We start from the raw sequence: 20,942 nt of genomic DNA on the forward strand, positions 1-20,942 counted from the left end.
AATTAGGGATACAGTATATCGTGAATATTAATTTTGAATATTTGAAAAGTTATATTAATATGACTTTTGCATGGGGATGTCCATTTTGGGATTTCTACAAAAGCAACATACCTAAATGCTCGAGCTTCATTTTCCAACAGCCAAAATATTCATAGTTAATAAAAGTAAGCCAACAGTGGACTGTCATTCTAGCTAGCTGTGAAGTCGCCGCTAAATATCCTCAAATGAAAGCCAGAGCCATGTAGTGTTATTTGGAATACAAACACAGCTGTACATTATGCGACATACTCTTACTTACTTCATGGCTGATCATCATGTCATGAACATCAGTGTAACCTTCCCGCTGAATTGCAATTTATTTGTCATGTATGATGCTTTGTTAGTCCATAAAATCTGTGCCCACAATTGTGACTGCTATTGGCCTTTACAACACAACTTTTATGGTTTGAAAGTCTATTTTATGTTATTCAAGGCAAGTAAACCGAATTAAGATTATATTATCCCTCACTATATTGCGCCTAGCCTACCAGTGCATTGCAGATTTTTTTTTAAATTGAAAAAAAAAAAGGTATATTGCCGATAGAGGCGTAATGGCGGTTTCTTGCATGCCAGACAGAAGAGGTAACTATAAAGGCACTTAATACACTCGCCATGGACACTCCTTGGACATCCAACGACTGCAGTACAAATATTTACTTACATCTTACATTATTAAATGTTACACAGTAAATGTAAGTTTAAGTGGCTGTGGTTTCACGGAGAGCTGTGTTATATTAGCCCGCGCCAGGCAGTTTAGAGTGAACACTGTAGAAAACATGATAGAAGCCACCGTTTACACTTGAAATTCCAATTTATTACAAATAAAATTGGGGTAAGAGATTTCCAAAGGCACGGTGAAGTCACTTTCCTCCTCCCAAGAAAGGAGGCAGTCCTCCTCCTTTAAATAAAATTAAACAACGAGAAACATATGAGTATGTACGCATGAGTATCTACACCAAGCTTTTCCCTTTGCCTAGGCAGAGAAAAGTCAATCTTGGCTGGTCTGAGTTACTCTTTTGTTGTTTAGCAGCAGGGCTTGTCTTAGTCTACTTTTAAAGATAACCCTGACATAACTTGGTCCTTTGAGCTGGGATGATCAAAACGCCTTCTCTTCGGTGGACGATCGACGACGACTGAACCAATCGTTGCACCATTGAAATCTGTTGGATTCTGGAAGTCCTCATTTCCACGAGGCCAGACGTCGGACACAGCTCACCGGAGGAACGCAAACACCATCCAACAAACCAGAGTGACTCGACCAGCGGAGAGATTGCAAGAACAAAAAGGTCATTCTGCCCGGTCCATCAGACCTTAAACGAACGGTCCATCGGACCTTAAACGAACAGTAAAGGTCAGCCTGACGAGTCTGACGGGTTCAGTCTGAACGGTCCATCGGACATTAAACGAAACGGTCCATCGGATCTTAAATGAACAGTCCATTGCAGACGTGTCCAAAGTCCGGCCCCCGGGCCAATTGCGGCCCGTGGTCAATTTTTACCAGCCCGCGGCCTCTATCATAAAATCAATAATATGCGGCCCGCCAACACTATTGACCACAGTATAAAATACGTGTACAAAAAAGCTAATTTAATTTTCACTAAAAGATGGCAGAAGCCCTGTGGCCGCACCCTGGCTGCCGTGACCCATGGCCTTGCCTGATCGTTTCAGCCCCGTCCATTTCTAACATGGTGACTGGAAACAAAAAACGTTAAGTTGACTGCGAAGGCCGCCGCTTCCAAGGCCAGGTGGAAATTTGATTATTATTTTTTAACTAACATACGAAACAACTGTGTCTGCCTAATTTGCCAAGAGACTGTGGCTGTTTTCAAGGAATTCAACATCCAGAGGCATTAACAGACGAAACATGCTAGCTATGACAAGCTAACTGGGAAAGAACACGGTGAAAAAGTGAAGCAACTGGAAGCTGTTTTAACGGCACAGCAACGCTTTTTCACAAAGGCCAGTGACTCAAATGAAAATGCCACAAAAGCAAGCTACAAGGTGGTAACCCTGATTGCAGAGCACTGCAAACCTTTCACTGAGAGTGAATTTGTTAAAGACTGTGTGAAGAAAGTTGTTGAGAAAATTTATACCGCCAAGAAGCAACAGTTTGCCAACACTTGCCTGGCTCGTAACATTGTGGTACGGAGATTTGAAGACGTTTCATCAGATATTAAGAGACAGTCAATGGCAGAAGGAACTGATTTGACTTTTTCTCGTTAACCTGCGATTAAAGCACGGATGCATCCGACACCGCTCAGTTACTGATCTATTTGAGAGGAGTGGATAATGACATGAACGTGAGTAAAGAGCTTCTGGACCTCCAGAGTCTGAAGGGCCAAACAAGAGGAACAGATTTGTTTCTCTTTGTTCCGCCGTTTATGACATGAAACTAAAGTGGAATAAAGTCACCGAGATTATTACCAACGGTGCACCTACCATGGCTGCCGAGCGGGGTGGATTATCAACCCTTGTGTGTAACAAAGTCAGCGAAGAAGGAGGCAGCGCTATTAAACTCCACTGTATTATTAATCAAGAAGTTCTCTGTGCCAAATATATCAAGTGTATGATAATGTTATGAAACCCGTGATAAAGGTTATAAATTTCATTCGCTCCAAAACGCTGTGCCACCGTCAGTTTCATCAGTTTCTTCTCGACATCTCGGCTGAATACAGAGATGTTTTGTATCACGACGACGTAAGATGGCTCAGTCGGGGGTCTGCACTGCAGCGCTTCTTCTCTCTCATTGAGGAAATTGGACAATTCTTGACAACTAAGGGACATTTGCTAAGAAAATGCTCACACATACATGTGTGAGAAGCCATTCTCCGCCGTATGAGGACGAGACTGAGTGACTCTCACCTGTGTGTCGTATTACGCATCAAAATCACTGCTCTTGAGCCAGACCTGGACTACATGCTGCAGTCAAGATCCCAGTGTCACCCTTCACATTAGTGCAGGCAAGATATTTGTTAAGTCCTCTGAGTTGAATAAATTCTTAAATCTCAGTTAATTGTTTTGTGATGGTCAAAATTACAGTTTAAATATGCTGTGATCACTGTTTTGTATTTTGTTTACACTGATCATATAATAGTGAATCATATGTAATGTTTCACATGAACAGATATCCTGGATAGTTTTGTTCAGTTTTTGTGGTTTGTGATTTCAGTAAAAACAATGGGAAAAAAAAAATATAAAAGTAAAAGTATGCCATTTGCAATTTAAAAAAAAAAATCCCCAAAAAGTCTATTTGTATTTAATGTTAATGGTTCAAAGAATGTCAGGCTGAATAGTGCCCCCCCCCCCCACATTTTCACCTTACCAAATTTGGCCCTCTTTGCAAAAAGTTTGGACACCCCTGGTCCATCGGACCTTAAACGAACGGTCCCTCGGACCTTAAACGTCTTGACGGGTTCAGTCTGATGAGTCTGAACGGTCCATTGGACCTTAAACAAACGGTCCATCGGACTTTAAAGAAACGGTCTGACCTAAAAAGGGAGAGTTTAACATCCGATGCACAGTTACTGATCATTTCTGTGAGCTATGAGTGTGGGATGAATGTGAAGTGAATTTCCAGAGTGACAGGGAATCTAAAACTGGTGAAAGGGTCGTGAGTATAAACACCTGGGGATATCCGCCTTTCGAGGTAGAAGCTTGGTATCTGACACGGCACCAGGCACGTAGCATTTTTCCCGTGACAAAGGAAACAGTTAATCATGAGCAACAAAAATAGGCCCTCCGAGGTCGCAACTCAGCCCAAGGAGGCGGAATGGGAAAAGGAATGTTGTTACACTGTAGATGAATTGAAAGAAAATGTACGTTCAACAGAAATAGAAACAACTGTGTGGAAAATGTGGAAAAATGGAAAACCCAATACGGTTTTTCAGGGGATGTAGATGACTGACGGATTGAGAAAGTGTTGAGAAAATTGTCATTGAAGGACAGAGAAAAGAGTAAAAACAGTGATGATGTCACAAATAACCCGCGATCCACGATCCTGAATGGAAATGGACCCCAACCAGGCACGAGGTGATTACGGAGTTTATTAAAAAGGAGCACGCAGGGCGTGGGGATAAATAAAAACAGTCCGGAGGTAAAGTAACAAACAAAAGTCACAAAGTACCAACACAAAGCGAGACGAGAACGTCTGGGTCTTGAGACCACGGGAAAAAGGGCAGCAAAGGGAGTGTGAGTTCACTGGGTATGGCTGCAAACAAAGTAGCAACAGAAATCGTTCACAAGCAGAAAAACATAACACACACCAAGTACAAACTAAAATATCTCGACAGGGCAAGACGGGAGGTAGAGAGTGTTGGGAAAGGGCCTACATTTCTCTGATCCAGCTTCTTCGCAGACCGTAAATGACCAGGAACTTCACCGAACTTCCGGAGTTGTGGGCGTATTATGTAGAAAAGGATGATGGATTTTGCTGACACACGCAGCGAAGTGTCGCTTCCAGTGCTTGGTTTGCGCGCTTGACCTGCACATTTGACTGTGGGTGGTAGCCCGAGATTAAACTCGTGGAGGTCCCTATGGCACGCCCGAAGGCTTTCCATAACCGGGAGACAAAATGTGGTCCGCAGTCAGAAACGATGTACACCGGAATCCCATGCAGGCAGATAACATGTTGAATGAAAAATTGAGCGGTTATCAGAACCATCTTAGAGAAATGGTCTGCCACCATCATGATGACAAACTTTCCCCAAGAAACTGGCAGACCAGTAATAAAGTCAAGGGCCACATGGGACCACGGCGAGAAGGGATGGAGAGTGTTTGTAGCAGGCAGGCCGGTGGTCGGTTCGTGGCTCTTCCCCGGGCACATGTGGGACAGGCAGCAACGAAATCAATTACGTCCTTTCGCCAGCCTGGCCACTTGAAATGTCGGTTGACCAAGAAGGCCATCCGGCTCATGCCATGATGTCACGTCAACTTGAAGCTGTGCCCCCATTCCAGCACAGCAGACTGGAGCGCTGTGGCGACAGTTTGTTGGCGGAACAATCGGGGTGCCCGGGGCCTGCCGCTTATTGAACACGTTCCTCCAAATCCCACCAGAGGGCGCCAATGACCACCTACGGTGGGGTATCACTGGCTGCTTCCTCAAACACGCGGGAGAGGGAGTCCTATTTCCCATTCTTCGTAAGGTAATGATGTAGTTGAATCGTGTTAGGAATAATGCCCACTTGGCTTGACGGGGGTTAAGGCGGCATGCAGTCCGTATGTAGGCGAGGTTCTTGTGATTGGCGTAGATCAGTGGTCCCCAATCCCCGGATCAACTGGTACGGCGCTGCAGGACCAGGCGTACGTGTTGTTGATGCTCCTGCAGGGTTCTGGAGAAAATTAGAATGTCGTCTAAGTAGACGAAGCAAAAGATGTTGAGCATGTCACGGAGTATATCATTGACCATGTTCTGAAATACTGCTGGTGCGTCGGTTAGACCAAATGACATCACTAGGTATTCAAAATGCCCCAGGGGGGTGTTGAAGACTGTCTTCCATTTCCACTCCCTCCCGAATGCGGATGAGGTGGTACGTGCTTCAAAGGTCTAGCTTAGTGAAGATGTTAGCCCGATTGCAATGCCGAAAGCGAGTCATCGAATAACAGGAGAGGGTATTTGTTTTATATGGTGATCTCATTTAGCCCGCAATAATCGATGCCGGGTTGGAGGGTTTTGTCTTTTTTGCCTGTAAAGAAAAACCCAGCAAAGGGAGAGGTCGAGGGACCACCGCTCTCAAACAATCTGCATGGCAAAATGTACTCCAACCCGTGATAAGCGTTTTTGTCCAATTAATGTTCGGGTTGTGGAGCTGCAGCCACAGCATGCCGAGAACGACGGGCGCATGGCGAGTCGGGATGACTAGTAGCCTAATTTTCTCACGGTGGTTGCCCAATAGTATTAGCGATACCGACTTAGTTTGGTGGCTCACAACGGCCAGGGGATGTCCATCTAGATCAGGGGTGGGCAACTCCAGCCCTCGAGGGCCGGTGTCCTGCATGTTTTCCAGTTTTCTCTCCCTAACACACCTGATTTAAACCATTAGCTCATCAACAAGCTCTGCTGGAGCTTGAGAATAATCCTAATCATTTGAATCAGGTGTGTTTGATAGAGAAAACAGGAAAACATGCAGGACACCGGCCCCCGAGGCCTGGAATTGCCCACCCCTGATCTAGATCATTAACTTGTTTGGGTTCGTCTAGTGGGACCACTAGGCACTCCAGTCTTTTGACTACAGCAAGGTCAATGAAATTGTCGTCCGCGCCTGACTTGATCAGCGCAGTAACTGCTTGCCAGTTTTCTGCGTGGATGAGCTCTCCTGCAAGCTGCAGCCGCTTACAAGTGGGTCGCTCCACTATGCCAACCATCGCTCCGACGTGCCGGTACTTGTTCACAAGCTGAAAAACATAACACGCACAAAGTACAAACCTAAATATCTCGAGAGGGTAAGACGTGAGGTAGTTAGCGCACTGATGCACAGGACGGCAAGCAAGCTAGGCAAAGGAATAACCCGTCAAAGACCTGTAAGTGCCGGCCAGCTTATATAGCCCTGTGATGAGATGTGCAACAGGTGTGCGTGTCCCATGGCCCCGCCCCCTTGCGGAGGAAGATCAGTCTGCAAATCAACACAAACTAAAAAAGGCAGGAAACATGACAGATGATAAACAATGGTTTAAATGCCAGGCTTTAGTTGATGAAATGAGAGACATTAAAGACAGAAATGAGAGAGGAAAGCGGCTGACAAAAAAGAAAAAAAAGAAAGAAGACAATGATCTGACAACAGCCACTGCCTTGTCAGCAACTAATGTAGCCAGATAGAAATCCCACATTAACGGTGGAAAACAAACACCAACAATTGAGAGTTTGTGCCTGAAAAATGTGTCTTGTACGTGCATAATAGAGTCCGCATGAATGTCGTAAACTGTATGTTATGTGATATGGACATGCGTGTGTATCTGTCAGTTTGCTGGTGTGTAAGTATGTGTGTTTTACATGTTTGTATGTTATATTGTTAGAAATAAACAATGAAATTGGTTGAATTTGGGCTAAAAGGCATTGTTAGATCACGCTTTATCTAGTCTGCATGGTTAAAAGTCAAAATGACAAATTTTAGCTGATGTCATACTTGAGGTTTGTGGACAAAAACGGGTCCATTCACACAGTTAATCCTCAGCACACAGGTGAAATGAGAAAAAAATGGAAAAATATATTATGGGATTAGGTGTGACTAAATCATGAATTAGGATGTTTTAAAATGCTGAATTAACTGGTAATAATTAATTAGTGGCTGAAACGTAATAAAAATACACAAGGTTGTTGTGTTATATGTGAGGCTATGCCAGGGGTGGATAGCCAAAGAATGTTGAATTAACTGTAAATGATGTGTTTGCATATCTTAATAACATTTAGGGACAACTGTTGTCGTATAATAGCCAGCTTGGGAGACTGTGGTCTGAAAATGAGAAGTGATTGTGAGTGTATGCCTGAGAAGCTTGCTTTGTTGAAATTTTCACACAGTTTGCTGCATGTGTTGTTGTTACTTTTGTTGCCATAGTTGTGAGAATTGTCGTTATTGCTAAAGTTGATTTTGTTGTTGTTGTTCAAAGTGGAAAATATTTGAAATTGGGAAATTGATAGAGACCACTGAATTTGTTAGAACAAAGCTGAAGAAAAACTTCAAATAGCAAAATCAATAAGAGAGAAAAGGTTGGATAAGGAAATAGCACCAACCATTAAATGACCTGTAGAGAAAATAAAACAGCCAAGTAGACACAAAACAAAGCTGCTTGGGAGGATTACAGATAGGATTACAGATAATGGGACAAAGCAGGGGTGCAGAGAGCAGGGGTGGCAATCAGATGCCTCTGCCTCCCTTTTTACTACAACTGCGACTTATTTTGTAATTTATTCTCCACTTTCTGAAAACAGGAATGTGACCCTTCTCTGCCATCCACACCTGTATAAAAATTGCATAGATAAGTGATAGGGAGTTGTGTTTCATAATCCAAGTAGCAAACCCTGCATGTTAAGGTGCAGGAGGCAGAAAGGGCAGAATTGTTTTTTGTTGCAGGCCCAGCCCAAAAAACAAGTCCATAAAAGCGGAGGAAAGCCTGGCACCTAACAAAATATGAATCAAGAATGTAGAAGATTGATGCTTGATCGTGTAATAATTGTTTGGATAGATTAGCATGATAGTATCAGATTTTACAGTAAAATAGATTCAACAAAAGGAGGATGAACCAGTTGATATGTTAATTGTTTGATATAGTATAGTTTGCAAGAGTTTTCTAAAAAAAAATAGCATTATGGTAGATAATGGATAAACAGGCTAAACATATTGACAGCAGCTGAAAAAAATGCAAGGCTAAATGGAATTCTACTACAAATAAAAATGTAGATGTGAGTGAACTCCAGCACTCAGAGATTAGATAAGATGACTACTCAGCTGAGAGTGGAGTAGTAGAAAAAAGGTAGAAGAATGTAGGGAAGAAAACAGACATTCTGGTGTGATGGAGAAGAGGAAGTGCATTGTGTTGGAAACAGGAATTGTGGTAGAGGAAAAGAAGTTTGTAAGAGAGAGTTGAAAGACATAATTGAATGCAAAAGAATTTTGGAGTTGTAGCAAGAAAGACTTTGGGCAAGTGAAAACAAATGGAAGAAGTTGGCAAGAACTAATGAGATAAAGATGGCAGAATTATTAGTAATAGACAAAAGGAGGCCTTTGCAAAGGCCCAAAAACACAGACCAAAAGACAAATTATGTCATTTTTGGGGCTGAGTTAATTGTAGCACATGGATTCCAAAAATTATTTTGAATTGACTAGGTCACTGTCTGATATCATTTATGAAAAAGCTGACGATGCATTTGAGAGTGTGAAATTGGAATTAATTTATTCATCCGTATTGGCAGGACAGGATTCCAGCAAACCATTTGAGCAGAGAGTGACAGCTAAACAGGGATTCATGTCATCACTCTTGTTGCAGAAGCATGGCGGGAAACTGAGGCCAGTCAAATTTTGTTCAAAGGAATTGGATGCAGTTGCTGGGCCGACCCCTGAAGGTGTTCAGGTGGTGCTGGCCACAGCATTGGCAGTGGAGGCTTCAGCGGAGGTTGTGTTGTGTTGGGGGTTCCCTATGTATTTGTTTTGTTGCTGGAATCCAAAAAAATGACACTCTTATCGCCTGCATGACATTTATATTGCACTCGTTACTTTGATCACAAGAGACACATTGTAATTCTTAGATGTGTAGCGATAAACCCAGCGACACTTTTGCCCACACCTGTAGACGGCACCTCACACGACTGTGGAAGCCACGTCCAAATTTCCACAAAACCAAGACCTAACCTGACTGATACCCCTCTCCCGACTGGAGAAGTTGTTTTAGCTGACGGTTCATCTAGCAAAGGGGAAGAAAGCTGTGGGATATGTAGTTACTACATATATGAACATTTTGAACATTATGAACATTAAAATTGAAGTGTTCAGTGCAAGCAACTGAATTGGCCGCACTGATCAAAGCATGTGAAATACATTAAAAGCAAAGATGTTACAATATGGACAGACAGCCAGTATGGCACGTGTTTTTTTCAACTGTGGGCTAACCGCGGCTTCAAAACCACAACAGGAAAAGAAACGACCCAATTACAGTAGGAAACCGATTAGGCAAACAAAGCAGCCGAAGAAACAGTCATAGGTGTGCCCACAGTTACCAAAGCACAAGACAGCCGCATTGACACCCGCATTGACACCCGCATTGACACACCTTGTGATGAACAAGACACACAGACCATCTTGAAATCAAGGCAAAAATCAGCTCCCAAACTGGGACAATATTGGCTAAATAAAGGAGCACAACAAGATGTTGAAGGAATAAGTAGATTGGCAGTTGGAAAACCATTGTTGCTAAAGTTTTGATTTGAGTGAGTAGCAAAGTTGACACATGAGTTTTGCCATGTGTCAACAGGGGAATATGTATGATCAGTTGCATATGGGTTCACATTATACTGCACTCAATTTTTTTTTTGTAAACGTTATTATATCTGTTTTCTGAATAATGTGCAAGTTTATTTGTGACCACATAGAGGCAAATTTCCAGAACCACCCAAACCATTTCATATGATATATAGAGTATGGATGACATTTAATTAAGTAAGGCATTAGGAAATAAATATTGTTTCGTCATATAAAATGCATTCTTAGAGTGGGTTCAATTATTCCCAATAGCGCATTGTGATGCAAAATTAGTTGTCAAAGCATTGTGTGATAGAATCATACCGCCATTTGGCATTCCGAGAGTAATTAAAAGTGACAATGGCTTACATTTTGTGAAAAAAGTTGTAACAAAAGTTGTAGAACTGTTGAATATCAGAAGGGCTTGTTGAAAGAACAAATGGGACAGTCAAGGCCATACTCATAAAAACAATGCAAGCAATAAAGAGACATCAACCAGAGTGCATTCCTATTGTGGCCGTGGCCACAGGAATGAGAATTGTTCAGCTAAAGGAAAAACATAATCACCATTTGAAATAGTATATGGAGGACCATACGGACTACCAGACTTTACCCCTCACCAGCCTATTGAATGTTCTATTCCAGTTCACATTTGGCACAAGGGAGACGCATAAGCACAATGACTGGCCAGTGTGTTCTATCCCACAGAATACCCAGGTCCAGATCGGAGACCAGGTGTTCCACAAGGTGCTGACGACCTCGTTGGGACAGTGAACGCTGGGGTGGCCCATTCCAGGTGATCGCAGCGACACCAACTGCGGTGAAAGTTGAAGGACGCGACAAGTGGATCCACTGGTCGCAGTGCAAGATCCTTCAACCCCCTGTTGACGGGCCTAGCAATGCCAGTCCCTCGAAGTGAGGATCAGCACCCCCAAGTGCACGGACGGTGCACCAACGAAAGACCACAGTGGGAGAAAGGGTTTTTGAGTTAAACACACCCCTCTCAGGAGAATGGCCTGTCTACCAGCACTCCTCCAAGCAGCATGCTGCTTGGTGCTGGGCGGTGCCCTTGTGTCCTGACGACCTACAACACCTACCTTTTCACAGAGAGCGGTTGCCCACCAGCGTCACGGGCAACCTCCATCTCCTGACAGACATCTCTGGAACAGTGCTAAACGTTATGTTTATTTCACTGTTGAGAACTCCACTCATAGGTCCAAACGCAACACTGACAAACCACCATTCCCAATCACCAGACAAACTTCAGTTTATTTTTGATGCAATGGGCATGCCCTGGAGCATTGAGCAACTCAATGTGTTTGTTTGTCACCGGAGACTGTGTACAAACACATCGCGTTGCTCAATTATTTAAATCATAAAGGATACACATTGATTGACACTGATTTTACGGAGGCACCTTTTACGCACACAGCCTCAAAATTACATGCTACTTAAACCTATAATCATCCAAAAAAAGACAATCACAGATGCTGTTGGGGTTCACAGTGCAAGTGACCGTGGCCATGACGGAATATCAACCTGTTGACTCTGACTCTGACAATGATTCAACATCTATGTAAACCATTTATGATGCAACTACGGAAAAGGTCTCAGGTGTAGTATGTTGATATCCCATGGTTTATGATGTGTATATGCATGTATTGGACCAAAAAGAGCTTTAGCTTTTGCTTTTTTTTCTTTTGTGACAAGCTCTTGCTTCGGAAGGGTTTCTACGATTTTCCCACTGGGTTTTTGGGTAGTTTTCCTCCCACTCAAGCAATAGCTTTCTACATCGTTTGATGTGTTTTAATTATGATAATCAGGGGGATATGTGAAGGCAATCATATATTAGGTTGTTATCATTATGTGCTTATTTGTTGTCTAGAATAGTGTGCATTGCTATCCATCTATGCAGTCCTAGTTCATATCGTCCCAGTCCTTAGATAAAGCTGTTGACGCAGAAAAGTGTGAGCCGGGACCTTGGCCCAGCTGTTGGTGGCGCCTGGCTGGCTCTTTTTGTTATGTCTTGTAACGTTCAATGCTTTGCTGAATGAATAAAAGCAGGCGGGGACGCTTGAGCGATGAAAATGCTGTTGGCAATGCATGAGTATGTATGACAAGCTTTTCCCTTTGCCTAGGCGGAGAAAAGTCAATCTTGGCTGGTCTGAGTGTCTCTTTTGCTGTTTAGCAGCAGGGCTCGTCTTAGTCTACTTTTAAAGATAACCCTGACACCGTGCTGACACCGAGATCGAGGTCTCTTGGACAACCTGACACAGAAGTTGGGGCGGCAGTTGATTACCCCCGCTAAAGCCGCATGTGATTGGTCAAGATCCGTGGTATAAGAGAGAGGGGAGGGTTACACAAACGCTGCAGTGAGGAGAAGGGGGACGGGTTAGAGACACACAAAGCAGCACACAAACAGAAGAGACAGGGAGCCAAGAGCGAGATCAATAGCGCTACAGAGAAAAAAACAACACGGTGGAAAGTGGAAAGGTCAGAAAATGGATAGGAAACGCAGTGAAAATTGGACTCACTTCATCTTATTTGAGAGTTCAAAGCCAGAGTGGATATATATATATATATATATATATATATATATATATATATATATATATATATATATATATATATATATATATATATATATACGTCCCTGACTTACGTTTTTTTTCATGTTGCGATATGGTTTTTTCATCCCCTCCGTCAATGCCTCCATGCAATGCGTCACTACAATAATGGTCTCCTATTGGTCTGTGTCTCCTCATGGAGATGCTGGTCTGCTATTGGTCGACCTCAATCATTTCAAATGGCGGAATCGTAAAGCTTTGTTCTAAAGTGAGTGGTGACAAAACCGTAGTTATAGTGCATTTTATTGCTTAATAAAGACTTAAAAAAAATTAAAAACTTAATTCAAACTTGAATGGGTCCCAAGATTGCTAGTGATGTTAAAGAGAGATGTAAGAAGATGATTTATATGGAAAAGAACCTGGAGATAATCAAGAAATATGAAGCTAGCCTATGGCGTTATATTTGTGCCACAAATACGAGCTCGTGAAAAAAAAAAATTTGAGCGCAGAAAATCAAACTGAGCGAGCGAAAACAGATTTTGAGTGCAAGAAAAAAATATTGAGCGCGTAATAATAAGAGTTTGACCGTGCGCCGATGGATTTTGAACACAGAAATAGAAATTCCTCACTCGAAATTCCTTTTTGTTTGCTCGGGATAGCCCTCTCTCGCTCAACATCTCGCTCTCGCTCGCGATACTCCTCCCTCCCTCGCTCAACATCGCGTTTGCTCAACATCTCGCTCTCGCTCGCTCGAGTCGTTCTCTGCGCTCGCTCAGTTCTGCTCACACGTTACGTTTGTGCCACAAAACCAGCCAATCAGAGCTTGTAAAAGCACTTTGATTGACAGCTTGGTATCCAATGAGATTACTTGTACACTATCCATTGACACACTCTCGTTTGCCCTGTGTTCACCTGGAAAGGGCAAACGAGATTGCGTCAACACGGTCTTGGGCTGGAGAATTACTTTTAATATTATTGTTATTACTGTATTGTATCATTTGACAGAAATACCTTGTTAGTTTTTGTACTTTATTAATATAAGCCCACCTCTCCCGCCCAAGTCGTTTGCTCGTTCCGGGTGAACACAACAAGCAATCTCATTGGATATCAAGCTGTCAATCAATGTGCTTTTACAAGGACCGATTGGCTCGTTTTGTGGCACAAACGTAACGTGTGAGCAGAACTGAGCGAGTGCAGAGGACGACTCGAGCGAGCGTGAGCTCGATGTTGAGCAAACGCGATGTTGAGCGAGGGAGGGAGGAGTATCGCGAGTGAGAGCGAGATGTTGAGCACGAGAATGCCAATGCGAGCGAGCAAAATTGAATTTTGAGCGAGAAAGTTCTTTTCAATAACTTTTTTTCTGGGCTCAAAATTTGTTTTCGCTCGCTCAGGTTGATTTTCTCCGCTCATTTTTTTTTTCCGCGCACTCGTAATTGTGGCACAAATATAACGCCATACTAGCCTAGCCTAGGCTACCCTTACCAGAGAATATGAGCTTAATAAGCGCCACTCAAAGGTAAATAAATCCTTTCAATATTTTTAATTTATGATGTTTTCTGATTGTATACATGTATATTATATATACGTAGCACTATACTATTTTGGTACCAATTTTTATTATGTATGTACAATTTTGATGTTTTTACCTGGGGTTAGCTATTTAACATCAATTTGGATTGCCCGCCATACGGTGAATTCACCTTACGAGCACAACCGCGGAACAGATTAATCTCGTTACACAGGGGCCCACTGTATAATTTATTTAGTGCAGAAAAAAATACCAGTATAAGTTAGCTCACGCAAAATGGTCTCTATCACTGTGTGGGCTCTTTAATTGGCCCTGTGAGAGCAGTTTCTACTGCCTTTTGTCAGCTGGATACCCCAGCTGTCAGTCAAACAACATCTTTATAAGTCGCCCCCAAGCCACAGACTGGTGTCTTGGAATACATCCACAGACTGCTCGCCTGTGATCACAGACTGGTGATCCATGCAACAACTTTCAGATTGCGTCATTAAAAAAGAGAAGGTAACTAGTTTGTTACGTTGCATCTTTTTAACTATTTTAAATTTCTCTCCGTTTTATTTATTTTTGGGGGAGGGTAGGGGGGAAGATGAACCAAGGTTCTGGGAACAATTCATTGGTGATGAACAGCTCCCTAAGCGAGTGGTCATTCAACGATGGTGGCTCGTTCCAGCATTTGCACCCCGGTGAACTGACGGTTCTGTTGCCGGCGGTCCTGGGGATTATTTGCATCCTGGGCTTGGCTTGTAACGGAACTGCCATCGCCATCTTGTTGTCCAATGCCCACAAAGGCAAACTGTCCCTGATCAACTCGTTAATCTTAAACCTGATGTTTGCTGACAGCCTGGTGCTGCTCTTCAGCGTGCCCTTCCGGGCCGCCTCCTATTCCAAGTCCAGCTGGACGCTGGGTTGGGTGGTGTGCAAGACATGTGACTGGTTCCTTCACTCATGCATGGCAGCCAAGAGCTTCTCGGTGGCCATCATGGCAAAAGCATGCTATCGCTACGTGTCCAACCCCACCAAGCAGGTGAGTATTCACCTGGGTTCCATCCTGGTGGCACTCTCCTTCATCTGGCTGGCGGCTTGCACCGTCCCCATCCCTCACTGGCTCTTTGCCAGGCTGCACCGGGGACTCCACGGGCTCATGTGTGTGCTGCAGGTCCCCCCTGAGGCATGGGGCTTCATGTCTGTTTACATAAAGACTTATCCGCTAGGGGTCTACTGTGCCCCACTCAGCTTTTCCCTTATGTACTTCTGGAAGGCTTACGGTCAATGCCAGCGACGCTCGAGTAAGACTCAGAATCTACGCACGCAAATCAGGTCCAGGAAGCTCACCTTGATGCTCTTTAATCTCACTGTAGCCACTGCTGTCCTCTGGCTCCCGCAGTGGGTAGTGTGGGTTTGGGAGCGTCACTCAGTGGACGGCAGATCACAGGGCTTGGTCTCATCCCCTCCTCTTCTCATCGCCCTCTCAGCTCAAATGCTCACGTTGTTGCTGTCACTCATCAACCCCCTCATCGTGCTTTCCCTCTGCGAAGAGTTCCAGGACGGCTACCGAGGGCTGTGGAGGCGACTCACACTGCGCAAGCAACCTCCGTCCAAGCCCAAACCTGGACCTCACAATCCCACCTCGCTCCAGTCACCTTGTCCAAGACCAGAGACATCTGGCCAACAGAGGAGTGAGAGGAGCCTTGGATCTTCAAGCACCAAGCTGAGGATCAGCAGGGATGCCCAGCAACAGCACGACCTCGAAAAAGATGGCCTTGTCTTGCCTGATGTGGAGCAGTTCTGGCACGAGAGGGAGTTTGACTCACATCTGAATGAAAATGACCCAGTGCCGTGGGAGCATCAAGACCAACAGGAAAGAAATTAACAACCAGCCAATCCTCAAAATAATTCCTGCAATATTTTTATTCTCTTCATCTTTTGTCAACAACTTGGTGTATGGTAGTACTATTTGTCTAAGACTGGGGTGTCAAACTCATTTTTATTGTGGGCCACATTGTAGTTATAGCTTCTGTTAGAGGGCCAGAATGACTGTGATGTCAAATGAATTTTAAAGTTAGTTACACACATACGTAGTTTTAAAATCAGAGGGCGGTAAAAACTGTTCAAAGAGTGATTGGGAACAAAAAATGCTTGTTGTTTCCCCCAAAACCTTTTTAAAGTTGAAGACAACTTACAAATTTGATATTTTAGTTAGTACCTTGAAGGCATAATTAGCATTGTGCGGGCTTCATAAAATGATATGTTGGGCCAGATTTGGCCTCTGGCCCTTGAGTTTCACACCAGTGATCTAAGACATAGATTATTGTTTTTGTAGAAAAATGTCAAATGGATGGAAAGTAGACCTTTAAGACCAGAAATATTCAAAACAGGTCTTGTTTTCATTTCGGAACTTTCTTGTACCCAGCTACCCAGTACATGTATCAATCGCATATTCCGGGGGCCAGATCCGGTCCAGCACTTCATTTCATGTAACTGACAATGGTGAATGTTCGTTCACTTGTATAGCGCTTTTCTACCTTGGGTCCTCTAAGTCTTTTTACTATTTAACTATTTGTTTACATACTGCTGACACAGCATTAGTGGCAACTGGTTTCTTGCTCAAGAACACTTCTATGTAGGCACAAAGGTCAGGGATTGATCCCACAACGTCCCAGTTGGTAGATGACTGACCACAAATACAAGCCTGGCATGCAGCCCACAAAAGTAATGAGAATCAAAATAAATCACATATTTTTAGATATTGCCCCAATTACTTTTTGTTATACCTTTTTAAAGTCACTTGATCAATTATCTTCACTTCTGTTTTCAAAATAAGTTACTGATTTGTTGCATACCATATAATATGTGTATGTTGAGCCAATATAACATTTACATGCAGTCTGACAAAAGAACCCTCTGAGGTAAACCATGTGACCCATGACAAAAAAAGAGTATTTGAACTAAAGAATATCTATTCAACAAATTATTGCTTTCCGAGAGTATAAAAGACCTCGAGTAAATAGATTCCCTGCAACAAACGCTGTTATTAAATTTCAGCTTTTTTGACGTGTGCACTAAGAAAAACGTTAGTTTGTTCTTTTTGATGTATACCTTGCTGCTCTTAGATTTTTCACTATAACACAGTGTTTTGCAAAGTTTTGTGCTTGTGGACGTCTGTGATTCCAGTCACAATACTTTTTCATTCATCTACAGCATGTGCAAGATGCAGTGTTTACAATAAAGACATCCTAACAAGAGTGCCTAATCTGTGATTTTTGTCAAACTCTGTATATGACATGCTGGCCAGATCATCACCGGATGATCCCCGCTGACATCAGTTGATTAAAAGTATCTTTATAAGGGCATCCATTAGGCTCATTAATTAGGGTTTTTTCTCTGAGCTCAGATGGAGCCCTTCAATGCACTATCTGCTTCTCATTGATCTGCATGTAGCTCATAGGTGAAGTGTTATTTAAATCCATAAGCAATATGAGCAAAAACTATAGGAATTGTCCAGGATGAAGGATGATTTATTTTTCAAATTATACTGCCAACATAATGTTTTCAGCATATTTTATAATTGGGTATCGAAAAGTCCACAGTTATTACATCTTCCTACGAATTCGTCTGACATTTCCCCACTCATTAATCATTGATGTTGACCTTTCTTTGCCTGAAGCAAGCACCTCATTGAGAGCAACACTTAACTGAATACTCTCTTGCATCCTTGGAGTGCAGACCTGGCCATAAGCACAGAGGGCGAGAAGAAATATTGACCACCATCCATGACGTCCAAAGAGTAACAATAATACAACAGTAGAGTTGCTGAGAGCCACCACTGATTTCAAAGAGCCAATGTCTGCATCCCATTTGTCTGTAGCACAGGCCCAGATATGAGATTGAGAAGCGGCTCAAATTCAGGATGAATAAAATAATCAAGCTTTAATCAGACAGAAAATGTATTGAAAAGGTTAAGACAATCAACACATAATGTGGCAAAAACATAATCATCTCTTTCGGCGGGACTAGGGTGCCACTTTACTACCCCCTGGCTGTGAACCCCCCGCAGCATGAAGAGATGGGGGTGTTTCATCCACTCAACCAATCATCATCTCTAATAAATTAATCACTGCAGGAAGTGACACCTAGTCAGACTAATTGTGCTCTGCGGGAGAGGTCGCTTGCAATTAATCTTGCTTTGCTGATGCAGATATGTCCCCCCTGGGGTCCTGAGTACGTCTTGTGTAGTCTGTTATATATATTCACAAGGTTTCTTGTTAAAATAATAAATCATTTTAATTGAATAAGTTTTATACCAGTCATTTATAAACACCTTTCAAATCATTGTGTTTCCATAATTTTAATTCTGTACTTCCTGAATTCGGAATGAATGCATGTGTCACATTATTAAGACCAGTGTTGGGAGTAATGCATTACAAAAGTAATGTAATTACTGTAATGCATTACTTTTTGCTGTAATTCAGCAGTGTAATATATTACACATAAAAAAATAGTAATATTGTGCTTGTTACAAATGAGAGTAACGCAATGCATTACAATGCATTTTACACACGGAGAAGACAGCAAAATGTACGCCTCAGGAAAATGATTGCAACACATCTACTGCAGCCATACTGAAAGCCATCGACACTCTTGGAAGCCGTGTTGATGACCGCGTGGAGGAGGTATGAAGTCATAACACAGCACCATGCTTGCTGCTATAGCTAAATCAGTTCAAATGAATGCAGAGAAGCTGAATGAATGTAAAAAACAAAGATAAAACACATGGAAAACCAAATTGAATCAATTACAAAAGATAATGATGACATGAAAAGTTGTCCAAATAAATCAAGAAAGATACAAAAGGCGATGGAACCTTAGCATTAAAGGAAAAAAGGACAAAGTGAATGAAAATAGCGCAAAAGTGGTGGAGCGTCTAGGTAGAATTGGTCCTGACCTGAAGGGAAAGCTGAACGAGGCAATCAGTGTTGTCCACAGAGTGGGAAGAGCGGCAGAGAATGAGAACTTCTGTTTGCAAAGCGTATTGTGAGAGATGACATCTGGAGGCAGACGAAAACTTCTGCTGTGTGTAAAGAAGAAGGTATCCGTTTTGCGGAAGACCTGACCCAAGAGGACTGGAACTCCAGACAGGCAATATGGCCAAAAATTGAGTAGGCGAGGAAGGAATGCAAAGCTGTGGGTTTCAGGGGTCCAGCTGGTTTCATAGAAGGCAAGCACATTGTGGATAACACCACAAATATGGGCTGATGTTTGACATGGTTCATGGAAGTGGTAGAAGTTAAAATGGGAATTTTAGCTCGTTTTTTCTACTCCATCCCCTTCTAACGTTTCATAAACCTTGTTCATGTGTTCGGTGTTCCAATTAAAAACTGACATTTCAGGGGACTTAAAGACTCACTTGAGCGAAAAGCTGTTTTTTTGCTCTGCAAGGGGCAACAAGCAAACTGCATCTTCCTCCAGGAAATTCATTCTGCCGATTCTGATGTTAGATTTTGGTCACAACAGTGGGGAGATAAAATCCAATTCAGTCATGGTACAAACCGTTCGGCGGGAGTCGCCGTCTGCTTCAATAGATGTCCGGGTAAGATCCTGTGGAACAAAGCAGATGAAGATGGACATCGGAATGCCTGCATTTTTAATATTGACGACACTGCGATTGTTATGCTCAACATATATGCGTACAACAATACTAAAAAAAATAAGAACTTGTTTCAGCAAATTTCCATAGTTATTAGAGAACTTAAGGCAAAATTTCCAACCGACCATATGGTGGTTGGAGGTCACTTCAATGTAACCCCTGATGAATGGATGGACAGGCAGCCTTCAAAATTCTCATGGGAAGGCAACAATTCTATTGTGGAAAATTTCATTGACAATAACAATTTGAAAGACATCTAGAGATCCTCGAACAAATACAGTTTACCTGCCACAAATCTAATGGCCAAATTAGATCACGTATTGATTACTGGTTGATTTCAAATTCAATTTCACAATATGTTACAGAGACAACAATATCTAATTGTCCTTCAAGTGATCATTGTACTATTAATCTGAAGCTTAAAAACAGAAACCAAAAAAACAATTTTAAAGATTATTTGAAATTTAATTCTCAGTTGCTAAGGAATGTAGTATTAAAAATTTGATTTTGGAGGCGAAGAATGATGAGGCTATTGTCTCACCGATATCTAAACGGGAATATTTAAAACTTAGCATTAGAACATCCTCCATTTCATTTAGTAAAAAAAAAATGAACAAACAAAGGAAAGAAGAAGAAACAAATGTGGTTAAAGAATTTATGAATCTTTATCGAAAGTTAAACTGGACTGCAGAAGAAAAAGAGAAGATTAATAACCTGCAATTAAAACTGGATGTGATGTATTTGTACAAGGCTAAAGGTGCTTATGTAAGATCTAAAGCCAACTGAATAGAAGAGGGAGAAAAAAATACTTCCTATTTTTAGCAATTTAGAAAAACTCAGACAACAATACAATTTGAAGGGATTTATGTAATTTCATATATGATAAGAAAGCTTTCATTAATTTTCTCTGGAGATATATAGTGTCATATAGATTGGTAATTTCTTCTTCACTCTTGACTTGTAATAAGATCAGTTGGGCATTGTGGACTGGTCACCCCCCAGGGGGCCTTCCTGCTGTGACCAATGCCATAACACCTAGAAGTGAAGGGAAGCGTCTCCACTGCGCATTGTTTCATTCTCAACCTCGAATACACATATCAGTCAACTGACGTCCCCAGGTCTCGGACTGTAGGGGACTCCAATGTATCTCCAAGAGTGTTCGCCAAGGTGCTGAGGTGGCGAGAGTCGAACCCTCCACCCGAAAGGGGACAGCAGAGGACCAG

The 20,942-nt window shown here is 42.4% G+C and overlaps 1 protein-coding gene and 1 long non-coding RNA gene across 4 annotated transcripts; one reads left to right on the forward strand and one right to left on the reverse strand.

The window, feature by feature from the left end:
• Positions 1-4,064: 4,064 nt before the first annotated feature.
• Positions 4,065-19,771, reverse strand: LOC148414178 (uncharacterized). Of its 3 annotated transcripts, none has more exons than XR_015867627.1 (4): positions 19,623-19,771; positions 6,554-6,647; positions 6,326-6,429; positions 4,065-5,366 (listed from the first exon to the last, which is right to left on the reverse strand). It is a non-coding gene; the product is annotated as an uncharacterized LOC148414178 (long non-coding RNA). The 3 variants fall into 3 exon arrangements; XR_015867626.1 differs by lacking the exon at positions 19,623-19,771 and adding an exon at positions 11,081-11,216; XR_015867624.1 differs by lacking the exon at positions 19,623-19,771 and having other exon boundaries at positions 6,554-8,355.
• gpr151 (G protein-coupled receptor 151) lies at positions 14,503-17,184 on the forward strand. The gene has a single exon (XM_088431765.1). The coding sequence runs from the start codon at positions 14,662-14,664 to the stop codon at positions 15,943-15,945; it is 1,284 nt and encodes a 427-aa protein (XP_088287891.1). The 5' UTR covers positions 14,503-14,661; the 3' UTR covers positions 15,946-17,184.
• Positions 19,772-20,942: the final 1,171 nt, after the last annotated feature.

The sequence above is a fragment of the Hippichthys cyanospilos genome, chromosome 13 (assembly GCF_059441005.1).
Source record: "Hippichthys cyanospilos isolate Australia breed blue-spotted pipefish chromosome 13, RoL_Hcya_1.0, whole genome shotgun sequence".
NCBI classification, from domain to species: domain Eukaryota; kingdom Metazoa; phylum Chordata; class Actinopteri; order Syngnathiformes; family Syngnathidae; genus Hippichthys; species Hippichthys cyanospilos.

Coding starts and splice junctions, on each gene's coding strand:
- gpr151 (XM_088431765.1), top strand. CDS start 14,662: ATGAACCAAGGTTCTGGGAACAATTCATTGGTGATGAACAGCTCCCTA.